Below are 24,321 nucleotides of genomic sequence, written 5' to 3' on the forward strand. Positions count from 1 at the left end.
TTAGAAAGGCCTGTTCAATAATGACGAGCGTCTGGTGGATTCCTTCGTGCGCCATCTCATTCTTCCTGGACCTGTATATTATATCGGACGTGGGATACCTTGGACGCTTGCGAAACTAAGATAGATTATAACTATACGTTCATATCGACATGCATACCTGTCTCCCGAGGGAAACGAGTTCACCACAAAGTCTCCGTACATTCATCACCCCCCACTTGCGCGGAGTACGGGAATCCTGTCTTATGGACGTCCTCTCCCGAACCCTCTCAAACCATTCCTTCCTCGTCGACGCATCCTCGTTATAAACAGAGATAGAGTGCACTTGTGGACGATCAAATTCGATGAAGGGTTAGCTCCTTTCCCGTTGCTCGAAGACTCGATTCCATTCCATTAGTTATACACTCACCATGGAGCGAAAATTTGAGAATCTCGCAGACAGCTGTCCTGAACTCACGCCTCTAGTCTTCTCGTGTCTCGCCTATGATCGGAAATGCTGTCGTCTTGTTTTACTCTTCTGCATACGATTACCCATACTCGACTTCATGGCTACTCAGGCTTGCGGACGGGCGGATCAGACTATTGTGGGCTGGAAGGGAGTCCTGAGGCAAATGCGAGGTCGAGACAGAATTTAGAGAGGTCTTTGCTCGTACACATAGCAAACTTGACGAAGGAGCTGCAGGGCCTGATCGTGAAACGCTTCCCCACGGTACAGAGGCTAGAGGAGATGTCGGAGAGTCGACATAGTGCGGAAAACTTCTGGGATGGACGTGCTAGTAGGTTTACATAGGATGGAGGGCTTGGAACTGGAGAGGTTTCAATATACTTGTGGTCGTCATACAAGTCAGTATTTTTAATTACTACGAGTACTAAGAACTCTCGTCTACATTCATCTCCTCCACGATCTCATACCTATTCATACCCCACACGAAGACAACAACAAGCAAGGTGGGATCACACAAACTCTCAGCACTAACATTCAAAATCAAGAAATTCGTCTATCATTCCACATCAACGAATCGTAACATAATCAAGCATGAAAACCGTATACATGTACACAATCGTGGCATCTACGTACAGAACAAGTCACTACCGACAATCATCGTCAGGAATCAAGCCTCAGCTGCAGCAGCCGCAGCCTCATGAATCAACTCGACAGCCTTAGCAGACCGAGGCTTGATGGCGCACTCGAACGGCGCCGGGTGACTAGACGCAGCTCATCCAATCAGAAAATGTTCGAGACAACAAACAAGAAGATAATAGGACATACCTGATGGTGCCATCATTGTAGTCGATGACGGGTTCGATGGGTTTGCCGCTGGCGTCTACGGGCTTGGTGATATCGAAGACGGCCAGGATCTTGCTGATCGCAAGGAACGACAGGAGGTTGGCGACTTTGTTGCCTGAAAGGATACATATAGGTGAGCTGATGAACGGAGTGCAACAGAACATTGAGAGGATATGTGCTCACCTGGGCAGATTCTAGATAATCGCAAACAGAAGAGATGACGAAACAGAGGAGGCGCATTGTCAGCGGCAGAGCCATATTGGAGGGAGGGCAGACAAAGTTGACGTACCGTCGTCCAAAGCCAAAGATCACGTCTGATGGATCGAGCTCGGATTCGTGTGTCGGTGTCGTGAGGAAACGCTCGGGCTTGAATGCGAACGGATCGCTGTAGTACTTCGGGTCATGCAGGATCTCCCTGGACATCGTGAACATGAAAGTCAATGCCTTAAGCAGGGATATTGAGCACGAGCGGTGCTCACCAAACGTTGACCATGATGACCGTGGATTTGGGAACGAGGTATCCGTCGAGAACATCATCTTCGCGAGCGGCGTGAGGGAATCCTGATAGACGAAGTAGTCAGCGTCGAGTGTATATGCTTATCGAGAAGATAAATAAAGACCTAGAGGGGTGACTGGGTACATGCGCAAGACTTCTTTGAAGATGGCCTCGATATAAGGAAGCTTCGCCCGTGTTTGCATGTTCGGCAGACCGCCATCGGGACCAATGGCAGCGTCAATCTCAGCTTGGGCCTTACGCTGGATCTCGGGGTGGAGCATCATCATCAAGAAGAAGGTTTTCAATGCGGCGGGACTCTAAATAGTGGTAAGATTTCAGTCGGAAGAATCACACACTGAACTTGGCATAGGGAAAAATACGTACCGTGTCAGAAGCACCTGTGTGAAAGACGAAGAATCCGTAAGCCCCAGAGCAATACCTCATCAAAACAAACAGGATGTACTTACCACCCCAGATAGCGTTTGCGGTCAACTTGATAGCCTCCTCCCGTTCAGGGTTCAGCTTCTTGCCTCCTTCCTTCTCGATCTGTGAGGTGACGAAGCAAGGCTCGGCCATACCTTCGGACTGCGTTGCGGATTAGTCATAGTTAGAAATATGTCCAAAACAATGGACGTTTGAAGCTCACCATTTTCTTTTGTGTGAAGACGTACGGAACATCGAGCATGTTGTCGATAGCCGCTTGCCATGGTGCCAGCATACGCTTCCATCCACCTCCGGGAAGCCAGGAGGGGATGAATCTCACTATAGACATTTGTCAGAAACAGTGAGCGACCGGATTCAAGGAATGGTAGAGCCTCCACGTACGTGTTGGGAAGCTGTCGACAATGAAGGATCCGAACTTGGTGGCATCAAGGAAGACCTCTACGCCACGCTCCGTACTTTCCATCACCGGGTCCTCGCCGTTGAAATTCGGGTGGTACCCGTAAACGAAAGGTAAAATGACGGCGCCAACCAGTCTATAGGACACAACGATGAGTTTCGTAAAGGTAAAGGACAATGGGTGCAGACGCGCGCACCTGTGCACATGTGTGGCAAAGTCTTTCGGCTCGTCGAGCAGTGTCTTCAAAAGTGTGCTGGTCTCGCGCTCGAAAGCGGGGTGGAATCGCTCGAGAACTGCCCAGCTGCCCATGAAGCCGGCCATCATGCGACGTTGATCACGGAATCGGGGGCCATCCTTATCGAGGGTGATGAATCTGTTGATTCCAAGTTGTGTGGCGACGAAGAGCTGAGGCCTGAATGACAATTGTGGGCGCAATGGTTAGAACTACACACGACAAGAAAGAAAGGGAGGATAGTAGCCAGAAATAAGCCTACCTGTCCGACGTCACTGTACTCCTCTTTTCAAGGTACTCCAGCGCAAGTTGCCGCGAGTTGATAATGAGCATGCCCTGGCCCAATACCGTCATGTACACCATAGAACCTGGTATCGTGAACGCTCAGTGAGATGAACAGAGGCAGAAACTCGGTGTATACGTACCCCACTGCTGACTCCACTGAGCGTACGCGTGCCACCTCTTGATGTTAGCACTTTGCACCATGAGAAATAAACTTCCGATGACAGGCCATCCTTTCGGACCTGGAGGGAGTGGTACGGATCGCTTGGAGACAATGCGCTTCAAGACAGCAGCGCCAAGGCCTACGAGCGCGAGGTTCAAAAGGATGGTGGTGGAGGAAACATTTGACGTATCAAGGAGGGAAGGAATGCCTGTGGCGTTTAGAGATATTGAATCCATGGTGGTTGGGCAAAGATGCGGCGAGGGATCACTGGTAAGGCCATGACTCCAGACTTTTGAGGAAACTTAACGCGGCTATGCGAGGAGTCGGGGAGTCTCGATGACGGAGTGTCTATCCAGAGAGCAACACGGCCGCCTGAATGTTGGATAGGATGCATGGGCTCTCGGCTTGACTGCCCGGGCTTACAGCCTTCTGAAAAACGCTCCAGCTGAGCCTCAAATGCGGCCGTTGTGCGAGAAGCAAGCAAGAAGCGAAGGTGGAAGGCTGCGTGCATCAGATGGGGTATGCGAAACTTCGTGAAGTGACAAGCCATGCGATTCAAAATTTATTTATATGTAACCATTCCTACATAAGGTAACGCACAAACTGCAATTGGCCGAAGATCACATACAATCGGCATAGCCACATCAATTGATGGAATGTTTCTTGTCCGGGTCCGGCCGGTGGGCGCCTTCCTATCGTTGCGGTCGCTCACATTTAGTAGCTCTCCCAAGTTTGCTTCCTTCCTTCCCAACTTGCTGCTGGGAACTCTCAAGCAAAATGAACCGCTGTTGTAAATCAGCTATCCGTATGGAGTCTCAGACCTCAAACACTCAAGATATTTGGTAGCTCTGCAGCGGAGGTTTGCACGCTGGCGTACTTACTCAGTGGATCTCTGTGTTTATCAAGGGGTTTATGATAGACTACTAGGGACACCAACATTCCTACAGAAGTCGCGATAATAGTGATGTCATACACTGCTCATGAAAGCTGAAAGTTTACTTAGTAATTATCGCGTTGTCGCGGATCCTTTCTCCACTGCCCTCTTAGATTCAGATTCCTGATTTTAAATGTGAAGTTACCTCGAAGAGATCATCCATCTTTCTCCTGTCTTTTAGACCCTGGACGCAAACCTCATCCAATTTCAATGGTAAGTAACGTGTATGAGCTACTTTTGCCGTCGTGTAAGTCGAGCATTCCATGGAAAATCTCTTTTGACCTCGACCTTACCTTACCTTACCTTACCTTACCTTTCACAATCAACATTCTCTCTGCCTGTGCCTTATCGAAGTCGTCTTCGTGGGGAGACAAAGACGCTGCGGGGTAGCGCCCATATTTAGCTCCTCTCAATCACCAATAGTGAGATTGCCGCGGCCATTTGTCCGTCCTCTTTGATTTCTGGTCAGGAAGCAGAGCTACCGGGCCTGAAGCTTGCCTCCTGTGTATGCATCCATATCTTGAGCGTGTAGTCGTTTGTCTTCTAATTGCGCCTTTGCTCCCGATACGTTGACAGTGCCATCTCGCCAGGTCTGTACCTCGATGCGAACATCAGGACGCTTTGTTTGACGCCGATAGACACCGGCGTTTAGCCTCACCGTGTGGCGCATTCTTCGTTATTTGTTTCGTGGTTGGTTTTAGGCAATCCGACACCTGGGCGTGATCATGTCGAATAGTCTTTGGAACTCTTCTCGAAAGATTCTCTCAAACGTTGGCTCTGACTGATTTTTACGGGCGGCATTCTCAGATGGGACCACGTCATCTAGATGTGGGAGAGGCAGAGTCTCCTATTCATCTACGCCCGGGCGGCCAAGATATCCATCAGAGGTAACTCAGTTTGACAGGAGATGTAAGTTGACGAGAGAGGTCAGAAGTTAATTGAAAATAGGGTCGGAACACTTGTAGCTCCTTTCTCAGACGCGATGCGCCATAAGTTCGTCGTCGCCACACTGTTATGTTATACGCCCTACCCGTGCTGTTTCTGCAAAAGCTCAGAGAAATAGGCAGGGCTTATTCCTTCTTTCACGATCCATCCTTACTATTTAGGAGGACAGCATTTGCGTACGGAGGTACGAGGCCCTGAAAGGGTGAGGAGAAATCAATTTCAACCGGTACAAGTTCGAAGGCCTGTTAGGCTGTTAAGCCCTTGATGATCACCCTTTCAATGATCGCCGCCAATAACTACGATCGACGCCCATCATCACCTCTCGGACGCCACATCTCCTCTCGGTGCAGTGCTATACCTTCCGCGACGTCGCATGGTTGCTCAGTCTCTACTTTTCATCTCAAGACGTTCTGTGTCATCCACTTCATGCTAGGCCTAGCCTTTTGTTGGTTGGCATAGCGTTATGGATGCTGGAGGAAACAAGTGTACAATTGACCCGAAATATAACCACATTATACGTATGAATATCGATCTATACGCGCCTCAACATCTGAACCGCCCACAACCTCATAGCTCTCCTGCTTGACGTGAAGGATTCGACGTGGCCTCGAAGTGAGCCTGTCCGCCGACAGCCTCACCAGCGACAGTCTTTCCAGCTCTGGACTCCTTGATGAACGCAGCCCCACGCTCCGCTACGATGTACACCGGAGCCATCGTATGTGCAGCAGTCTCGTACGGCTAGAAAATCAACGACGAAGATAGATATTAGGCCACTGTATACATGAGGCTGAAAAGGTGGACTAACGAAGATGGATGCATCGATGACACGCAGGCCGTGCGTTCCTTTCACGGTCAAGTCGGGATTGACTACACCTTCTGTCGGTGAATCGCGACTGGCCATACGTGCCGTACCGACCGCGTGATGAATCGCGGTGGAGATCTTGCGAATGTAGGCATCGAGCTCTTCGTCGATCGTCAAATCCGCGATCCCTGATTATGTAGAAGGTGGTTATTTACGGTGAACGAGTTAACAAGACGCGGTACTAACCTCCATAAGGGCCTAGGACGTAGTCCTTCAGAGATGGCGCCTTGATGAGTTCCTGCGTCATTTTGATAGCTTCGCGCATACAGTAGATGTCGAAATCTGTAGTTAGGATACTGAGGTTGATGGCTGGCTGCGCCCATGGGTCGGAGGAGGTGATCAGGACGGAACCACCTACACAAAGCCGAGCATCTAATATTAGTGGCTAGGACGAGTTATGGTTAAGTATAGATGGACTAACGAGAGGCTGGAGACGCCACGACGTTCGAGATGGTGATGAAGCCCTTCGACGCATCGGGTTCAAGCGCGGAGCCCAAGCTCATCGGCTGAATGAACCAGAAAATTTAATGCTTCTTCAACCATGAAGAGGAGAACAAAGGAAGACTTACTGTGAAGATGATTGCGAAGTGCGGAGCAGTAGGACCCGAGCTTGGATCTGCCGCAGAGTCGTATATAGATGCATCATCCGGCAACCTGAACCACCCCGTCTGGCTCGCGAACCCCATGGTCAACAGGCCAGTCTTATTCTCTTTCCACTCTTCCAATGCCTTAGCTCCAACTTCTGGGTCGCGAATCCACGCATCGAGAATGTCGGGCTCGCTGACTGCATATGGATGGCTGAAAAGAGCGTGATCTTGTAGATTTTGACCAACGTCCGGAAGGTGAACGATGGGCTTCACACCAACAGATTCGAGGTGTTCTGAATCGCCGATGCCGGAAAGTTGGAGAAGGTGGGGGGTCGAGATGGAGCCACAGCTTATTACGACCTCGGACTTGGCGGTGATTTCCTGAACGGGAGCTTTCCACCAGGATGTTAGGAGACGACGCGAGCTACAGAGGGAGTCATGGCACCTACCATCTGGACCCGTAGAGAATTGAACTGTGCGGAACGAAGGAACACCGTCTATCCATTCTGTTGGCGATACCTTCAGAACTTGAGTATTGAGTAGGACGTCGAGATTGTCGCCGCGCGCGATTGCGGGTCGGACGTAAGCAGATGTAACGCTATGCCTAACTCCGTCCTTCATGGTGTTCTGGTTATACGCTGATGTGAGAAGAGCGAATGAGAATGTGCCACTATTGAAGTCTAAGATCGAGATACTCACCAAATCCTAATGGGCGTCCCGTGTTCAAGTCCTCGATGAAAGGAAATCGGTCTGACAACTCGCTGGTTGCCTTGACCGTGAGGTCATCGAGGACGTGATGGTAGTTGGTGATGGACAATGATAGTGGCCCGTCGGTCCCGTGGGCAGATAATGTCAGTTGGCCAGTGATGTCGTGACCGTCTACAGGTGGAGTGATGTGTTCAATCTGAAAATTCAAATAATGTAAGTCCACACAGCACAAAGAGCCATGGTCGATACACGTATGGCTTCAGGTCGAGCCACGCAAAAGTGATTTTAGCCCGAGCTATTTTTTGATAACCACATCGATTCTTCACAAAAGAGCAAGGACTAATATGCTGCGCCACGCTCGATGAAGGTACGAGAAGGTTAATGCTCACCTTGCGCATAAAAGGCTCCAAATTGTCCCAAGCCCAACTGTCCTCGCCAGTCACTCGTGCCCAGCGATTGTAATCGTCCAACGGCCCCCGTACGTAAGTCATAAGATCTACAACCAGATAACTATCAGTACCAAGGTATGACAGTCGATCTTCGCAATGAAGAAAGGACGCACTGATAGTTGTTGATCCACCGAAGACTTTTCCGCGAGGATAGTTTAGTGTTCGATTCTCGAGAGCGGGTTGAGGAGTGGTGGTGAAGTTCCAGTCGAATCTCGAGTGCTGCAGAGAAAGACCATGTAAAGGCACTTGGACTGCTTGTGCGGCCGAGTCGTCTCCCAAATCATTGCCACCAGCTTTCGGAATGCGTAAGTCACCGCTTCTAACAAAGACAATTTGGAGAACAGACCTTCAATGACAAGAACGTTCATCGAGGGATCCTCTGCAAGACGACTCGCTACAACGCCCCCTGCATTTCCTGCTAAAGATGAAAATGTTCTATGTTAGAAAGAGACAGTTTAGGCCCATCCACAAAAATAATACGAACATCCAACTACGATGTAGTCATATGTTTTGCCCTTGGCTAGCTCGGAGGGATCATTCAGAAGAGCTGCCGAAGATGGGGACGAGAATGTAAGAAGGAATAGGAGAAAAGCATGGATGGGTCTCAAGGACGGTGAAAGAGACATGCTTCCGCCGGACGAAGTTACGGGCACCGCTCGAGCGCTGCGCTGCTAGAGTATATTTAACGTACTGAACAGTGCATCACCGCCGACATCGCATCGAAGAGACGCGTACGTGGTCGGCGCTGACATATCTCCATCGCTGCAGGACATTCGAGACAGGCTCATCAATCCGTTTACCGCACACCAACCGTGAAACGGAGCAGTCGCTTCCGGCCGTTCATGCAGATTGGTAGTCTAGATGTTTGCCCAGAGCTTGCCCAGAGCTATTTACCGACACCATTGCCAGCACCAGCGAAGAGTTCAGACGAGCATTGAGCCTCTTTTCGCTGTAAATGTTACAAGCAATGCAGCCCATCGCGCAGGATGAGAGTAGAAGCCAAGAAACCGTGAAGAAGCATAAAATCATGACGTATGCCCGGCTCTCTCCGAAAACCCGCTTCCAGAGCGCCAGCGGTGTCAACGTTCTTTGCAACACCGAGCACTCAAATACGTCTCAACTTGGGCTGTTTCTCTGCTCGTTTACACTTCAGCTTCACACAGCATGGTACTAACAGCTCATAATATCGCGTTGATCCATGGATGCGGAACCCTGTGTGGCTCTTCAGTGTGTACCTACCTCAGCTCATGCCCTGCGACCGCTGACATGGTAGGCGTCTAACTCCCGCGGCCACAACTTTGAAGCTTCATTGATAAACTGAAGCTTGTCCGACCTCGAAATAATCCGACCAACACCTCTCCTGCTATTTTCATCTCGTGTCTTTCTCTGGGTTGTCTAACATCATGCCTGGCAAACTCAATGAAAACTTGGACGTCCTTGTCGTCGGTGGTGGCTTCGGTGAGTCGCTCTTTACCCAAGTCTCGAGAATATTTACTCATGTTTCGGGTTTACTTTTGGTACTCCTATTATAGGTGGCTTGACTTCGGCCATCGAGTGCGCTAGGCAGGGTCTGAACGTTACCATTCTTGAGCGCGCTGACGCTCCGTCCCCTTTGGGTGATGCCATTGGTTTCGCACCGAATACATCACGTATCTTGTTCCGTTGGGGAATCGGAGACTCCTTCTGGGAACATTCCGCCCGCGGTCGCTACTTCAACGTTCACGACGGTCATAGTAAGCTCCACTCAATCTTACCTTTTCCACTATAGGATCGTCCGACAGTAGCTGACCGCTTCGTCTGGGTTACTTAACTTAGCTGGCAAGATCATCTTCCGTGAGGACCACGCTGGTCAGCTGGCGCGCTTTGGATGGACGAGTCTTCCTGGATCTCGTGCATTCTACCAGCGCGGGCTTTGGGATTTGGCCATCAAGTCCGGAGCCAATCTTCGCAACAACTGCAAGGTCGTTTCCTATACCGACGGTGGGCTTGAGAGGCCATACGTTCTCTTGGAATCAGGAGAGAAAATCAGCGCTGACGTATGTTTCATGCTCAATATCTCTCGCCTTTTTTTCTCTGTATTGATCCTAGAATCTTCTACCCAGGTCATCCTTGCCTCTGATGGAATTCATAGCAAAGCAAAGAAGATCATCCTCGGTTTCCAGGAGCAACCCGTGTCGTCCGGATATGTAAGTGCTCTTTCTCGGAAATAATCGACTTATTGTTCATAGGAAACCTCTACATATCAACTCATCCGGGTGTTCTATATTTGATAGGCCATCTACCGTGGTTATGCACCTGCCGACTCTCTTTTGAACGACCCAGAGACTGCCCATCTCGGTGACGGTGCCCCGCACACCTGGATTGGACCAGATCAGCACACCATCATCTGTACATTCGGTGAACCCGGAAAGGTCCATTCGATGAGCTTCGCCACCATCCACGAGGACACCGAAGAAGCTATCGAGGCATGGAACAAGCCTGTCAGTATCGAGGACGCCGTCAAGTCCATCAGCAGCCCAGACTACGACTGGGATCCTGTGTACGTGGATGAACCATTTTCCTAATTTCTCTTTATCCTCGGTCGAACGGCTTGTACTGATGATAGTCTATTCCAGTTTGAAGAAGGTCGTCTCTAAGTTCCCCGATTGTATCGACTGGAAGTTGTCCTGGCGTGACCCTCTTCCCCGTTGGATCTCTGATGATGGTCGTGTAAGTCTGATCAACGTCGTTCAACGTTCAAACTAGTATTAACTATAGATCTTTTTTCAATCATCTCTAGGTCACACTCCTCGGTGATGCTGCGCATCCTTTCCTTCCTTCCTCCGCTCAAGGAGGCTCGCAAGCGTTGGAGGACGGTGTCACACTAGGCATCTGCCTCGCTCTGAGCCCTAAGACCCCTGATGGCTGTCGTCTCGCTCTCAAGGCCTTCCAGAAGATCCGGCACAAGCGTGCTGCCGATGTGCAGATGACCGGCAGGACACAGGTTCGTGCAAATGACATGCCCTACCTTTCCCTCTTCGTTCTCTCTCCCGCGTCTTGAAATTGTGCCGACTGCTCACGATGTCCACGTTGCTCTTGATTCCAACAGATCCACAAGTGGCACATCAACCAGACGGAAGCAGAGAAGAAGGCGAACAAGGAGCTCGGCCTTGCCTCTGCTGCCTACTTCGACCACGATGCCGAGTTCCACGCCCTCAACAGCTACGAGTCTGTCGTTCGTGAGCTCACGGGCGATGAGTCCTTCAAGGTGGACCCGGAGCTCTTTGAGAAGGTTCGCGATGTCATCAAGGGTGACACCATCTACGCGAACGGCGCTCCGGAGGAGAAGAAGGCAATCTGGTACGGACCTCCCTTTGAGGTCCCGGAGAGGGACAGGCCTGTTGCTGCCTGAGCATCGTTTGTGGAGTAGCGAGTAGACGTATGACTAGCAGTATATTTATGCACTTTTCTAGATATTTGAATGTAGTTGAATTATAGACCTGTCTTTTATATCCGTGTTCAATATGCTAGTATCGGGGGAACTCCTTTGAAGTAAGATCCCAACGTCTGTTCTTCTGCTACCGGCCTAGACATAGAGATATCGTTCCCCGCCATCGGTGACGACGTGGAACCACCTCCCTATTACTACCTAAGAAAGATTACAACTTTAAGAGGTCTATACTTATATGACATGTGCAATCGCCGAGGACGAGGATGTTGAGCGGTTACGACCGTGACTCGGAGGAAACGACAACTTGAAGGAAAACGACACAAAAATTATTTTCAGGTTTGAATGTTGCAGAGACTATCAAATGGTTGGAGATCCAGAGGAATCCAGAACGAATCGACCACAAAGACGAGCAGGGATCCTGAACGAGTACTTACCACCGAGTATCGTGGTGCTAAGCAGCTTTCCACGGCTAACTCCGAAGAGGCGCTAATTTCGAAGCGGCCGCAGAAACTGATGCTGTGTCCTTTTCAGCCCACTGTGTAGACGCCATCTTTGCGGTCGCGTCGCATCTTAGGCGTCGTTGTGCAGATTGCACGCTGAGACAGGCTGCTGCAATGTTCCGTAAGACAATGTCTGGACCGCCACGGGCGGTGTTGTGTGCTCCACAAAAGCGTTCTCTTAGCCAGTGCACCTTCACCGTCGTCGTTTGTTCGCTCTTCCCATCGTACGGTGCACTTCTTTGATTCTGTGAGAGAATTACTACATACTGATCTCGTTCAAAGATAATGGCATCGGAAAAGAACTCTCAGAAGAGTCAATCATCTTCGCACACGTCATTCCTCCTTGTCTTTGGTTTGGGGCTTCTCACCGTTCTGGTCAACTACTCTCCGATTTCTATCCAAGAGCTTCGTATCCTTGTCCCACAATATTTCGGATATGGAGAAGAGCTCAGAACGGCAGACGCATGTCATTTGATCTCACAGCAAACCTCTAACGCAACTGAGGTTCATTGGCCCGGTACGTAGAGCACCTCTGTGTGCATTTTTAGTTGTCCGTGTTTCTGACGATTTACGCAGGCTCTGATGCGTACGATGTTGATGTACATCACTGGGCCACCTCTGCCAGTACTCCGTCCGTCTGTTCAGTCACGCCTGCCACTACGGACGACCTTGGTATCATAGTACGCGTCTCCTGTTATTTTCTCGGCTTTTCTCTCGTCCTCATGAGATCGTCTTACAGCTACAAATCGTCGGATCCAGTCGTGTTCCCATTGCCGTGAGTTTCCATATACCTGTTGAAGTGAATTTCAACATTTGACACTTTCTTCCGTGAAGATCACCGGAGGCGGACATTCACTCAACCCCGGATTCTCCTCAACGCCGGGCATCCACATCGCCATGTCGCGCTTTACCCACATCCAACACAACGAAGAGGCTCAAACCATCGATCTTGGTGCTGGACTTCGGTGGGACGACGTCTTCGGCCATCTGAACCCTAAGGGATACACAGTTGCAGGTGGGAGGGTTAGCGGTGTGGGTATCGCTGGTTTCATTCTCGGTGGAGGTTCGTTTGCTCCTATTTCTCTCGATTCAACGACTGGTGCTGAGATCACCATCTTTCCGGTGTGACGCTAGGACTTTCATGGATCACAAACGAAAGGGGCTTGACGATCGATACATTGGTCAGCTGTGAGATCGTGCTGCCGAATGGGACTGTTACCGTTGCCTCTGCGGAGTCGAATCCGGATCTCTTCTTCGGACTTAAGGTAAACCTAGTCTCCATTTTGTATCGTCCAGATGCCTAATATACTCTATCCCGTTCATCAGGGAGGGTTCAACAACTTCGTGAGTACTTCTCTGTGAATCATCGATCCTAAAATCGACTCGTAGCTTATATATTTCGGTTGCTGTCCCTAGGGAATAGTGACGCGGTTCACCTTACAAGTTTTCCCTCAAGGAGATATTTGGGTATGTAGTCCGTATTTCCGCACCGTTTTTTCCCCCTTCGTTCCTGCGGAAACGTATGCCGAATGGTTGCTGACTTTTGGGCCGATAATCTCAGGGTGGAACCGTCATCGTCCCAGAGTCGTCTATTGACTACGCAAACGCCGCAATCGCCTCCTTTGCTTCGCAGCCCCGTGATGTTAAGGCGACCGTCAACATTATCTACGAATATGCAGAGGGTGCAGTGCGTATATCTATATTGATACCTATCTCTCGAGTCTTCAGTGTTTGTGCTAACTGTGCTCCGCGTTTCTCTATATATCGTCTATAGTTGAACACAATCGTGATCGTGTTCTATAACGCCCCTGAACCTCCAGCTGGTTTGTTTGATGAGATCCTTGCCATCAAAGGAGGAGCGGTCACGACCGCTTCGATGCCTTTCTTGACGTTATTGGCCGCTGGCCAACCCAGGAATACGCCCAGGAGGTACGCTCACTTCCCGAGACTGTATTGTAAGACGTGACGAGCCGTTCTGACCTTGCTATCGAACAGAATCCAAGACGAAGTGCCAATCCAAACTTGGACTCCTTCAATATTAAAACAGGTCGCAAACGAGACGAGGGTAAGAGGATTTCCTCTCCGCTCGACCTACTCGCTTCCGTCCTTACCTTCATATCGTGTCCGCTTCGACAGTACTGGGGAGAATATCTCGAGAAGCACCACTCCGGTCACTTCTTTGACTACATCGTTGAAATCTTCCGCTCAGACTATTACTCGCACTACCCTCTTTCCTCTTATTCGACCTCGCCCACGACGGCCTCCGCGTGGCCCGCCGACCGCTCCAAAGTCCACTGTCCTCTTAACATCGCGTTTGCATGGTACGACTCCGCCCACGACAAGGCGATCTATGCTGCGTTGGAGGAGACGGTGAGGAAGTTGACGGTGGATGCGATTGCCGAGGGGCAGGACTTGGAAGGAGCTTCCTCGTATCCGAACATCGTCAGGCCTGGGGTGCCTGTCGAGGAAATGTACGGGGGTAAGGAGAGGGTCAAGGAGTTGCAGAGAATCAGGGATGTGTATGATCCGAAGAGAGTCATGGATTTGGCAGGAGGATGGCATTTCTAGAGGGTTCACTTCTAGTTACGACTTGTTAGATGCGCGTACGTCGGCATGACACATTCTCAAGACCGGTTACACTTATTCCTGTACATTCGAGCACTACCTATTGCCTGCATTTTCTCTCATTGTAATACATGCCACGGGTCGTCCACACGCAATGGATAGCTTTTTTACCACTTTGCATTGCAACCCTTCGTCTTCTCGGCGGCGCGTGAGAGATATACTGTACTTTTTCGCGCACAAGTTCACGCCACCGCCCCTCGGCCGTTGCCGAGATGACATAATCCGTTCGCGTCCCGGTTCGCAAGCAGACCGGGACAAGGGACAATGTTCGTGAACATTTGGTGAACATCGACGCTTTTTCAGGAATACGACCTTTCATAACTGCTCAACAGCCATTCATCCTCTGCATTGGGGTGGAAGAGCTCACCCAGTAGTAAAATCTAGCCCAAAGTGTGCCGTGGGGGCCTTCCTGAGGTCAATTTAGGAGCCTAGAATATATTCGCATTTTCGTTAAATTTTCGTCAAATTTTGGTTTGTCCCATTTACAAGTTCAGTGCACGTCAATGGGGTGGGACTGTCCCGCGGCACAAGTTCGTTCGCGGCTCCCACGGGACACGGGACACGAACTTGTGCGCGAAAAACTACAGTATATGAAGTTATAGCTCTTGGCTATTCCGTTTCTCGTTCAGTTTGGCTAAGGCGTGGGCATACCTCCGCCGGCCTTGGACGTCTTGGACTCTGAGCGATCAAGCACTTGGCGTCTCCACTCGACGGCCACATCGAATACTTCCGACAGCTTTCGATTTCAACAAGGACAAACAAACCTTCACTGGTAAATGACGTCAGGATCGACCCGGTCCGTGACGCGGGCACAGAGCTTTCCTCAGACTGAGCCCTGGCCTCATTCTCGACTTAACTTATGTGAGTATTGCTATCCGCTATATCACTAACTACTTTCTCTGCGTGTGCAGTGAGACTTTCTTCACCATGAAATTGTAGCATCTCCACCGGGGAATGAATGAGAGGACGAAGAGCATTGTCAAAGCGCGCTGCGCTATACGAGGCTAGTAGGTTGTCTGTTGAGGCTTCATACACCCTTACTCAAGCTCAAGCTAGGTATAACGACATATCGGTTCTGCTGAATCTTGCGAGAATATCTGCGAGATGGTGCTACGGTTCTACAAAATAACCTGTGCATTTCCTGGAAGCGCGACTGTGCGCAACAACATCCTCGGTCTACTTAGAGTCGACTCACGCGAAGGGAAAACGCAAGTAGCGGTACCGTACCATTTCCCCCGGTTTCTCCTTCGTCAATCAAAGTCGTAGCTAGACCTATTTACGATACACTCAAACCAAGGTAGAAGCTTCAGAGATATTCTATTCAGGCCGGAAGGAATGGCTTTGAGCCTTTGAGGCATACTTGATATTCACTGACGGACGGCGGCCATCTGCCATCGCTCATCTGACAAAAGACCTTGAAGTATGAGGCTCGGTGTTCGTATACACTGTACGACACCGGATAGACAAGTGAGAAGAAGTCGTAATCTAGGCAACGGCTTCGACCAGCAGACGAACTCTGCGCTCGTTTGAAGAACTTGGCAGAGTCGTGGACGGCCACATTCCACGACGTCATTCTACTCTGAGCTTCCGTACAAGTCTAAATAGCCTAACACAGAGATCAACAGCGTACACCAGCCCAGCTAAGCATCTCGCAACACGAGATCGCACACAAACATCGGAATCATAGATAAACATGGTCAAAGCAATGCGATTCATTTCTATTCGTCAACCTCTGCACATACAGCGAAAAACTACTTTCAAGACAAAACAACTACAAGCTCACTCGTCGCCATCGTCGTATATTCATGAAGAAGGGGAGGGGGATATATGTTCATGAACTGCGAAAGGAGGAAAGGAAAGAGATCTACAGAGGAGGGCTGTCGATGAAAGTGTGGTCGTCGTAGCCGGCAGGGTAACGAGGAACGCCTGGCAAGTCGGCCTTCTCCGCTGCTTTCCTGAGAGCGACGACCTCCTCCTCGGTGAGCTTGACGTTGACAGCACCCAAGTTCTCGTCGAGACGCTATAGATGAGCAGAAGAATAAAAGGTCAGCAATAGAAGGGGTGAAATACGAAGAATGAACGAATGCGCACCTTGACGTTACGTGTGCCCGGGATGGGGATGACGTTTTCGCCCTGAGCCAAGAGCCAAGCGAGGGTGACCTGGGCGGGTGTTGCGCTGTGCTTCTTGCCGACGGTGTTGATGTCCTCGACGAGCTGAAGAATGTTGGGGAAGTTCTCCTCGGAGAAACGGGGCATGTATGGGCGAGTGTCGCCCTCGGGGAAGTCCTTTGGCGATTTCTGCATAAAAACAAAGACAAATGTAAGCAAGGCAAGAACCGTGTCGAAGCAGATTCGCAATTGAGAAGGAACGTACGTATTGGCCGGTAAGGACACCACGGGCGAGAGGAGAGTAGGCGACAAGGGCGATGTTCAACTCCTTGCAGGCCTGCATGATGCCGATCTTGGGGTCCTCGACATCGAGGGCGAATGGAGAGTATTCGACTTGGTAGGCGGAGATGGGGTGAACGGAGTGGGCACGGCGGAGGGCAGCGGCGGAAGCCTCAGAGACACCCAAGTACTTGACCTTGCCAGACCTAGGGAAGATTTAAAAACAGATGTCAACATTCTGAAGTCGAAATAAGGAAAGTACGGGAAGACACACTTAACAAATTCCGCCAATGCCTCAATCGATTTCTATAGAGGAAATATTGGAGTGAGTGGATAGACCAAGCAAGACAAGGTGAGGTATCTTTACCTCGATAGGCGTCTGGAGATCAGCCCTGTGGAGGTAGAGGAGGTCGATCTGGTCGACACCGAGACGGCTGAGAGACTTCTCGACGGCAGACTTGAGGTACTCTGGCTCGCCGTTGACCATGCGGTCACCGAAGACGTATCCGACCTTGGTGCTGATAAAGATCTCGTTGCGCTTTCCAGTGCGCTTGAACCTATCGATAACAAAGTCAGGCCTAGAACGAGACAAAACAAAACAAAAACAAAAACAAAAACAAAAACAAAAACCACAAACCATTGGCCGATGATCTGCTCAGATTCACCGTAGCAGTCGGCGGTATCCCACATGGTGCAACCACGCTCGTAGACCTGGTCCAGGAACTGTTGTGGTGCATTTTAGGTACATGATACCAAAAGGGGAGAGCAAAAGGACTAGACTACCTTCATGTTGTCCTTCTCGGCATCCGGAGAAGTGTACGAAAAGCCTCCGATGCCCATAGCACCGAAACCAAGGGCAGAGACATCAGTCGTACCGATCTTGCGAGTGGGGAGCTGAGCAGGCATGGTAGATAGATGAAGATGTTTGTTGTAGTTGAGTTGAGTATTGGAAGAGGGGCTGTTGTTGAGAACGAAGTTAAGATTGGACGGCAGGGTTTATATCTTCCGACAGTGAGAAGGGAAGGTCGAGGGCACGGAGAGAAGTGGATGACCGCGCCCTGCGCTGATGGAATGACGCATGTGAATGAGAACGACCGCCTGAGCAGGACATCATTGAGCCAATGTGGGCGCAGAGAAGGAGACAAGACAAGCATCCATCAGCCATCGACTGATGCTCGGAGGGCCACCCGACCCGTCCGGCCGGCTCCCGCCCAGCACGCCACACACTTCCCGGCATCCAGCGCTTGTCGCGAAGCGCTGCGACCGTCGACACGGCCTCATGTCTTAATTGATCTTGTTCCCGCCTCGTTTCGGCGCCTCTGAGCTGTCTAAGTACTGCGACCCAACGGCCGCTCGGACTGGCTTACCTTTCCCCCATCGTTTCCCGCAGACATGCCGCGCCTCTTCTCCTTTGCGCCGCAAGCAGTCTCCAAGTCTCATTTAAGACCATGCCTTCGCTAGTTCTAGGGCGGTTTCGTTTAGCTGTTTTATTAACATGACGTATCTCTCAGCGATTCTTGGTGCTGTGGTCGTCGCCGCAATCGTTCTCGTCGCCAAGTCGCGTCACTTCCGAAGGTCACTTCCTCCTGGTCCCAAAGGTCTGTTTCTCCCATCCATCTTCGAGCAAAGGGCCACATTCGAATTCATCGATTTTAAGGTCTCCCCATTGTTGGAAATATCAACGACCTTGATGGTAATGAAATCCATGTCCAGGCTCGAAAATGGAGTCAAGAATATGGTGTGTTTTATGTTCAATTTTCTGTGCTATTCGGAGATTAACTGAGACGTCCCGACGCAAAAAAAAAAAAACCAGACTCGGATATCGTCTCTATCACTACGCTCGGCCACACAACTGTCTTCCTCAACTCAGCACAGGCCATTCAGGATCTCTTCGTCTCCCGTGGTGCTATTTACTCTGACCGCCCTGACATGCCCATGTTAATCGACCTGTAAGTCTTCCGCGTAGCATCCAATTGTCTTGGTCTTGTTCCACGCTTACAAACTATGATGCGTTTCTAGTATGGGTTGGGACTGGACGTTCGCCCTCATGCGATACGGCCAGAAATGGAAGGAGCACCGACGCATCTTCCACGAACAGTTCAACAATACCATCTCGGAGCATCGTCAGATCCAAATTCCCGCCGCTTTGGAACTCTTGCAGCTACTTAACAAGTCTCCTGACCGATTCCTGGATCATCTCGAACAGTGAGATCATGTTGCCTTGTTGTCGAATCAACCCGGACTAACCGCATCTGATCGTTTGCGGTTAAAGCTATGTATCTCGAATTATCATGAAGAGAGTGTGAGTTTGCCATTATCTCTCGTCGGTACGACGAATACCGAATAGCATGTTGATACTTGTGCGTTAGGTACGGTTATGACTTTGAGGACGCCATGAAGGATCCATACGTGCTCGTTAACAAGGCCGCATCGGAATCTACTTCTACGGCTACTGTTCCAGGTACCTTCCTTGTCGATACATTCCCCATCCGTAAGTCCTTTGTGTTCGTTCATTCTTTGCTCGCGCCTGACATCATGTGGCTCCAGTCAAGTACGTACCGGAGTGGGTCCCAGGCGCTGGCTTCCAGAAGATCGCCAAGAAGTGGCGCAAACTCCAGGAGGCGGTCGTGCATGGTGCGTATGACATGGTCGTCGAGCAGCAGGTAAGCATATCAGCCGACGATCTACCGCCTTCGGCCCCAGTTCTCACTTTTCTGCGATACATCAGAAACAAGGTGCATCAAATGCGTCATTTGTGGGGACATGTCTGGAAGACCGAGCGCAAAACTTGCCAGAGGCCTTGAGCGAAGATGCTATCAAAAGTATCGCTGCCGTCGTCTACGCCGCAGGTACGTGTCTGGCCTGTGCTCATTTATCGATTCGAATGAAGTCTCATGTGAACATGGTCTTCGTATTTTAGGAAGTGACACCGTAAGCACAATCCCATACCATCCAAATAGGATGAGGTCCAGGTCTTGACGTCTGTCTGCTCCACATAGAACCTTGCCACATTGACGTGCTTCGTCCTCGCCATGGTTCTCCACACCGATGTCCAGAAACGGCTCCAAGCAGAAATCGACTCCGTGACGGACGGAGAGCGTCTCCCCACATTCGAAGACAAGGAAGAACTTCCTTACTTCATGGATGTCTTCCGTGAAGTGATGAGATGGCTTGTCGTGTGTACGTACCTTCTTCATTTGTGTTTACCTACTGGGTTAAAGCTAACAAATGTTTCTCGAACGCAGTCCCTGTTGGTGCGTATATCACCTTCGCCTCATTGCAGACGTCGTTCCTCAACGTATTCCTGGTCATGCCCTTCAGCTATTCCCCACCGTGCTACGACCGAGGACTCGTATAAGGGCTACTACATCCCGAAAGATTCCACAATCATAGGTAACTCATGGTAAGCCCGATATTTCCCCCCATCCATGTTCGCATTCATGCCCTGACGAAGTTTTCACCGACCTTCTCCTTCACAGGGCGGTATTGCATGATCCAGTCACCTATCCGGACCCAGAAACCTTCAACCCAGATCGATTTGTGAAAGACAAGAGCCTTCCCGATCCTATGGATATCGCTGCCTTCGGTTACGGTAGACGGTGAGCGAGAAATTTTCCTTCGTATTCTATGCCATGTTCTCTCGAATATGGTTTGAATCGCCGACACCCCCGGCCTTTCGCGACTGGGCCCTAGTCACTGACCGAGTCCTTTTTTCACACTTCACATCATTATCGTCCCGATATAGGTCGTGCTCCGGAAAGGCCATGGCCATCGATACGGTCTGGATCGCAATGGCCACCATGCTCACCGTGTATGATATGGAGAAGCCCTTGAACAAGGAAGGGAAGCCTGTCGATCCGATAGTGGCGTTTAGGCGTGCTGCAATCAAGTGAGTTTGCTCCCGTTCGTAGTGCAAGCAAGTTGCGATGCTAATCGTGGATTGTGTCTTGTTCCGTGTCCATAGCCATCCTGCACCGTTTGACTGTCGTTTCGTCCCTCGTTCGAAGGCCAGGCTGGCACTTCTCCAGCAGGATTGAGGGATGCGAGATGTCTTATTTACTTCCGATGAAGGTGGAATCTTTTTTGTGCACATCCTATCCCACCGTCTGCATAGAGTGCCTGCGTTTTGTGTTGCTTAGTATGAGTCGTTTTCCTTGGAGCGATATTATTGTTGTACTTAATATATTTGCTGGAGTCGCTTCTCGTACGAGTGGTGGACGGGATATGTGAGGCATTAAAAGGTCTGCTTGCGCTCAAGCTGTCAACTTTGTGGCCAAGCTTTGTGGCGCTCGGCAGTATCCGGAGCACGTTCCCAATTGCGATTTTTGCTTCCGCGACTTTGTTTCCGTCCCTCTTGACTCCATCCCCGTCTGTCTCGGGCAAAATACCCTTCCTGAATGCACACTCACTCGAGAGTCAGCCTGAATGATACGTGCAAATGGTTTTCGTTAGTGTCCACGATAACGTGCACTTCAAGCGCACCCACTAGGTAAGTGATCGACTTGGTACATCAAGGCGCTGCGACATCGCTACAGGTCACGGTCAACTTGACCTTCCGACTCTATGGACTGCTTGATTGGCCTGGACATCGCTCAATGGAGTATGCTTTGATGGTACGTATTTTCATTCAAAGAAACTTACATCTTTTTTTAGCTCGCAGAACAGGCTGTTCATCCTAATTTAACATGTAACAATCCAGATACCATACCGATGCATCATCATGTCAACGTGCATGTTGTGTTTTTGCTTCCGCGTTTGACGGAGCGCCAGTCGAACATGGTCGAACATTCGTTGCATCAACTTTCCAAGCTCACATTTCGTCCACGTCGTCGTCTTGCAGGATACCTCGCGGCCGCTGAGACTCTTCCCACATGAGTCCGGTCAGCGAAAAGATCCCTCTCTCAATAGTAGGGGACCAATGCGATGGCGGTTTCAGGGAGAGAGCACCATGGAGTCGAAGAAGACCAGAAATTATTCCATAGAGCCTTGAGGTTGGGCCTTACGGCTGCGCTCCCATTTCGCCGAACGTTGTGGAGCTTGCTCGGTGCGCTACCCCTATCAGAACCTTCCAGTGCAGACACGCTCATTAGTCTATCTCTATTTGATACCATTTGGGAGACGGCTTGTTTGCGATAGAGGTGCTTCGCACAAGCAGCTTCTCCATTTAGGAGGTTTTTGTAATACCGAGCTTCTTGAGACACATGCATCTGTGTTTTTGAAAGCCGTGCATTACTAAGTACGTCTTTGTTGTCCATTTTTCTCCGACTAAGCACCCTCAGGTACTCGAAGCACTCCCCGAGCACTACTAATGGCAAACATACGACTTCAGGAACAGCTCGAACAGACGAGAAGGAAGCCCTTGAAGCCGACCTCCTATTCCGTAACAGTAGGCGTTGTCGGGAGCGATACATCGAACTCCGTGTCCTACCGGGTATCATGTTCCGTCCAAGCGTATGCTTCGTACGGGACCGTTCGAGCGGTGTAGAACTTGTTTTCAGTGGCGTAGAATCTGCAGAGCAAAAACTGTGTGGCACTCGTAAGATAATCGCCGTACCCGTAAATATTCTATGCACTCTTTTCACCATTATTTTATTTTATCCCAGGCTCACTCGCATGGGTTAGTTCCAGGAATACGTCCAAGCCTCTTCGAATGCTCGACTCGCGAACTGTTTCATCTCATTATGGCCGTTGACACTTTTGTTACTGCCACTGAAGCTCCTGCTTCTTGCTCCTGCTGTCTCTTGCTCTGCTCGACGCGCTGCTGTAGAAGAGAGGGGCATCTATCTTCCCGAGACGCTCGCTGAATGACCTTACCCTCGCGCTTTCGGACCGCAACACGATGAAGTAGAGGTATCTCAAGCATGGACCTCGAGCTTCAACACTTTTAGCCCAAAGGCCCAGCTAATCTTGAGTATGTTCTTTGTTAAAAATACACAGAGAGACCCCGCTCTGACGCTGGATGTCTAGCTGCTCTTTGAACTTAGACCTGCGCGCACTACCCGCTCGTTAGCAAACGTAAGTTTTAGCCTTTCGATTCCCGACCGCATAATGAAGCATTACAACTCAAACCCACTTCTACAACTCCAGATAGATATTGTGTAGGCTGCGACCTCATCAATCCCTTCTTCATTACCGATGAATACTCAGATATCGCCCGTTGAGGCCCGCCACCGGAAGGATATTATCAAGGCGCTCTTCGCCATTTACACGAATCATGCTCCGAGGGTGCATGTATAGGTGGTGAAATCGCACAATAGTACGTACTCCTCGTAATATCTCGCGTCTTTCTCTTTCTTCTCTCCTGCTTCGCCATCTTAGTTTGTACCTCACCCGTTGTATGACCCACTACAGATTCCGGACCAACACCGACGCCAGCGCTAAGTCGCAAAAATACTTCGTACGAGCTTTTGACGAGCGCTTCGATTCCGCCGGGCAACAGGCTGAGGACCGCTCTCAGTCGCATATCCGCGACATCACCAGCCGCATCGAAATTCGCCGTACTACGATTGGCGCCAAGCCTTCTTCGCTCTTCCTGAGCACGACGTGGACGAGGTTCTTGAACATCCTACCATCCACTCACTCTTGGCCACCATCGACATGCCCTGTCTTGGCAACTTCGAATTCTGAATGCTATGCTATGCTCACAGTTGTCCTTCCTAACTAGGACTCATCATCTTGTATAACCTTTTCGAACGAGTCTGTGTCGATGCCATCCCTAAGATCGTCACTATGGTGAACGACGAAGTCAAGCTCGATATCAAGGGTGTCCTGCCATGGGTAGGGTAGGCGACTTCCACATGCAAGTGGAGAGGCAGGTCCTCAAGGCGTCCAATAACCTTCCTAAGATGAACAACGCAGAGCTTGACGCTCAGCTGCGGTGTACTGCAATGGGTAAAGATCTGAATTCGTTCGAACGACCAGTGGAGCGTCGAGAGCGTGCGCAACTTTAGGGCAGAGAACTTGAGATCATGGAGACGAAAGCTTTTGGTGCTGATGTCTATTCAGACGATGGAGGCGTTACGACCTCAGCTTTGACTTTTGATCAAGGAATGTAGTACTTGAGCTATCTTTTTGGAGCAGAAGTACGTACGTATCGCCGTACTTCACAAGTGTCAGAGTTATCGTCTGTTACTTATTGTTGTTTCATCGTCTCCATCCTTGAGACCGGTACACGGTTCATCTATTATTGTAGCTCGGAATCGAAGTGGACTATAGTCATAATCTCGTTGCTCGATGTGTAAGGTATTCCTTCGGACATCGGGCTTTGTATCACCAGGAAGGGGATACAGTACAATACTATGACTGCATAGCCAAAGCCCCACCATTCTCTCGGGGAACGATTATTTCCGGCCACCGAACAAACCTTCAGATCTGGGGAAATGATCCAACGGGTTATTCGGCTTTTCAACTATAACCCTGAGTCGGCATCACCTACCGGTGTAGTGCACCCTTGTGGTCACGGCTGCAAGTGTCAATCCGGTTCATATGCCAAATAGATCCAAATCGTGTATTTTCAAACCAACCAGCATCTGTACCGGAGGACATTTTAAAGCGAACAATGGAGGCTTTCGGTAGCCGCGGGCGTCCAATATCC

The 24,321-nt window shown here is 50.2% G+C and overlaps 7 protein-coding genes across 7 annotated transcripts; 3 read left to right on the top strand and 4 right to left on the bottom strand.

Annotated features, from left to right (window-relative positions):
- Positions 1-978: 978 nt before the first annotated feature.
- Positions 979-3,755, bottom strand: STEHIDRAFT_91274 (cytochrome P450). Its single transcript, XM_007299946.1, has 13 exons — positions 3,280-3,755; positions 3,117-3,222; positions 2,819-3,034; positions 2,607-2,758; positions 2,428-2,543; positions 2,249-2,366; positions 2,166-2,179; positions 1,906-2,098; positions 1,765-1,846; positions 1,575-1,700; positions 1,469-1,479; positions 1,268-1,400; positions 979-1,203 (listed from the first exon to the last, which is right to left on the bottom strand). Exons 1-13 carry the CDS (start codon positions 3,533-3,535, stop codon positions 1,110-1,112), a joined length of 1,617 nt encoding a protein of 538 aa, XP_007300008.1. The 5' UTR covers positions 3,536-3,755; the 3' UTR covers positions 979-1,109.
- A 1,990-nt stretch (positions 3,756-5,745) lies between these two features.
- Positions 5,746-8,410, bottom strand: STEHIDRAFT_107839 (aryl-alcohol-oxidase from pleurotus Eryingii; the record flags this gene model as incomplete). Its single annotated transcript, XM_007299947.1, has 11 exons — positions 5,746-5,916; positions 5,984-6,168; positions 6,227-6,394; positions 6,462-6,546; positions 6,610-7,019; positions 7,077-7,265; positions 7,327-7,531; positions 7,725-7,831; positions 7,898-8,077; positions 8,131-8,219; positions 8,265-8,410. The coding sequence occupies 11 exons, from the start codon at positions 8,408-8,410 to the stop codon at positions 5,746-5,748; spliced, it is 1,935 nt and encodes a 644-aa protein (XP_007300009.1).
- Positions 8,411-9,130: 720 nt separating this feature from the next.
- STEHIDRAFT_137017 (FAD/NAD-P-binding domain-containing protein) lies at positions 9,131-11,339 on the top strand. Its single transcript, XM_007299948.1, has 8 exons — positions 9,131-9,242; positions 9,317-9,517; positions 9,600-9,820; positions 9,887-9,970; positions 10,058-10,323; positions 10,400-10,493; positions 10,564-10,767; positions 10,873-11,339. The coding sequence occupies exons 1-8, from the start codon at positions 9,188-9,190 to the stop codon at positions 11,173-11,175; spliced, it is 1,428 nt and encodes a 475-aa protein (XP_007300010.1). The 5' UTR covers positions 9,131-9,187; the 3' UTR covers positions 11,176-11,339.
- A 657-nt stretch (positions 11,340-11,996) lies between these two features.
- Positions 11,997-14,448, top strand: STEHIDRAFT_118352 (FAD-binding domain-containing protein; the record flags this gene model as incomplete). The annotated part of the gene is made up of 11 exons (XM_007299949.1): positions 11,997-12,231; positions 12,291-12,394; positions 12,454-12,489; positions 12,549-12,777; positions 12,849-12,979; positions 13,041-13,058; positions 13,131-13,181; positions 13,276-13,401; positions 13,489-13,643; positions 13,710-13,779; positions 13,851-14,448. 11 exons carry the CDS (start codon positions 12,000-12,002, stop codon positions 14,280-14,282), a joined length of 1,584 nt encoding a protein of 527 aa, XP_007300011.1. The 3' UTR covers positions 14,283-14,448.
- A 1,755-nt stretch (positions 14,449-16,203) lies between these two features.
- Positions 16,204-17,633, bottom strand: STEHIDRAFT_128191 (Aldo/keto reductase; the record flags this gene model as incomplete). The annotated part of the gene is made up of 7 exons (XM_007299950.1): positions 16,204-16,359; positions 16,431-16,637; positions 16,714-16,933; positions 17,002-17,033; positions 17,095-17,284; positions 17,365-17,450; positions 17,511-17,633. 7 exons carry the CDS (start codon positions 17,631-17,633, stop codon positions 16,204-16,206), a joined length of 1,014 nt encoding a protein of 337 aa, XP_007300012.1.
- A 561-nt stretch (positions 17,634-18,194) lies between these two features.
- STEHIDRAFT_118353 (cytochrome P450) lies at positions 18,195-20,953 on the top strand. Its single transcript, XM_007299951.1, has 15 exons — positions 18,195-18,325; positions 18,385-18,465; positions 18,541-18,676; positions 18,747-18,932; positions 19,000-19,029; positions 19,097-19,218; positions 19,275-19,390; positions 19,456-19,576; positions 19,648-19,658; positions 19,727-19,907; positions 19,973-19,981; positions 20,049-20,130; positions 20,207-20,326; positions 20,473-20,616; positions 20,692-20,953. Exons 1-15 carry the CDS (start codon positions 18,223-18,225, stop codon positions 20,762-20,764), a joined length of 1,515 nt encoding a protein of 504 aa, XP_007300013.1. The 5' UTR covers positions 18,195-18,222; the 3' UTR covers positions 20,765-20,953.
- Positions 20,954-21,855: 902 nt separating this feature from the next.
- Positions 21,856-22,859, bottom strand: STEHIDRAFT_118354 (uncharacterized protein; the record flags this gene model as incomplete). Its single annotated transcript, XM_007299952.1, has 5 exons — positions 22,815-22,859; positions 22,695-22,742; positions 22,350-22,638; positions 22,057-22,280; positions 21,856-21,963 (listed from the first exon to the last, which is right to left on the bottom strand). Coding segments are annotated over exons 3-4 (217 nt in total), but the record flags the coding sequence as incomplete, so codon positions are not given.
- Between the last annotated feature and the right edge of the window lie 1,462 nt (positions 22,860-24,321).

This window comes from Stereum hirsutum (genome assembly GCF_000264905.1).
Source record: "Stereum hirsutum FP-91666 SS1 unplaced genomic scaffold STEHIscaffold_2, whole genome shotgun sequence".
Lineage (NCBI taxonomy): Eukaryota > Fungi > Basidiomycota > Agaricomycetes > Russulales > Stereaceae > Stereum > Stereum hirsutum.

Coding starts and splice junctions, on each gene's coding strand:
- STEHIDRAFT_91274 (XM_007299946.1), bottom strand. CDS start 3,535: ATGGATTCAATATCTCTAAACGCCACAGGCATTCCTTCCCTCCTTGAT. Junction 2,759..2,818: donor TTTGCCACACATGTGCACAG/GTGCGCGCGTCT, acceptor TGTGTCCTATAG/ACTGGTTGGCGCCGTCATTT. Junction 1,701..1,764: donor GTCATCATGGTCAACGTTTG/GTGAGCACCGCT, acceptor CACGATGTCCAG/GGAGATCCTGCATGACCCGA.
- STEHIDRAFT_137017 (XM_007299948.1), top strand. CDS start 9,188: ATGCCTGGCAAACTCAATGAAAACTTGGACGTCCTTGTCGTCGGTGGT. Junction 9,821..9,886: donor GAGAGAAAATCAGCGCTGAC/GTATGTTTCATG, acceptor TCTTCTACCCAG/GTCATCCTTGCCTCTGATGG. Junction 9,971..10,057: donor AACCCGTGTCGTCCGGATAT/GTAAGTGCTCTT, acceptor TATATTTGATAG/GCCATCTACCGTGGTTATGC.
- STEHIDRAFT_118353 (XM_007299951.1), top strand. CDS start 18,223: ATGACGTATCTCTCAGCGATTCTTGGTGCTGTGGTCGTCGCCGCAATC. Junction 19,391..19,455: donor ACATGGTCGTCGAGCAGCAG/GTAAGCATATCA, acceptor GCGATACATCAG/AAACAAGGTGCATCAAATGC. Junction 20,617..20,691: donor TTTAGGCGTGCTGCAATCAA/GTGAGTTTGCTC, acceptor CCGTGTCCATAG/CCATCCTGCACCGTTTGACT.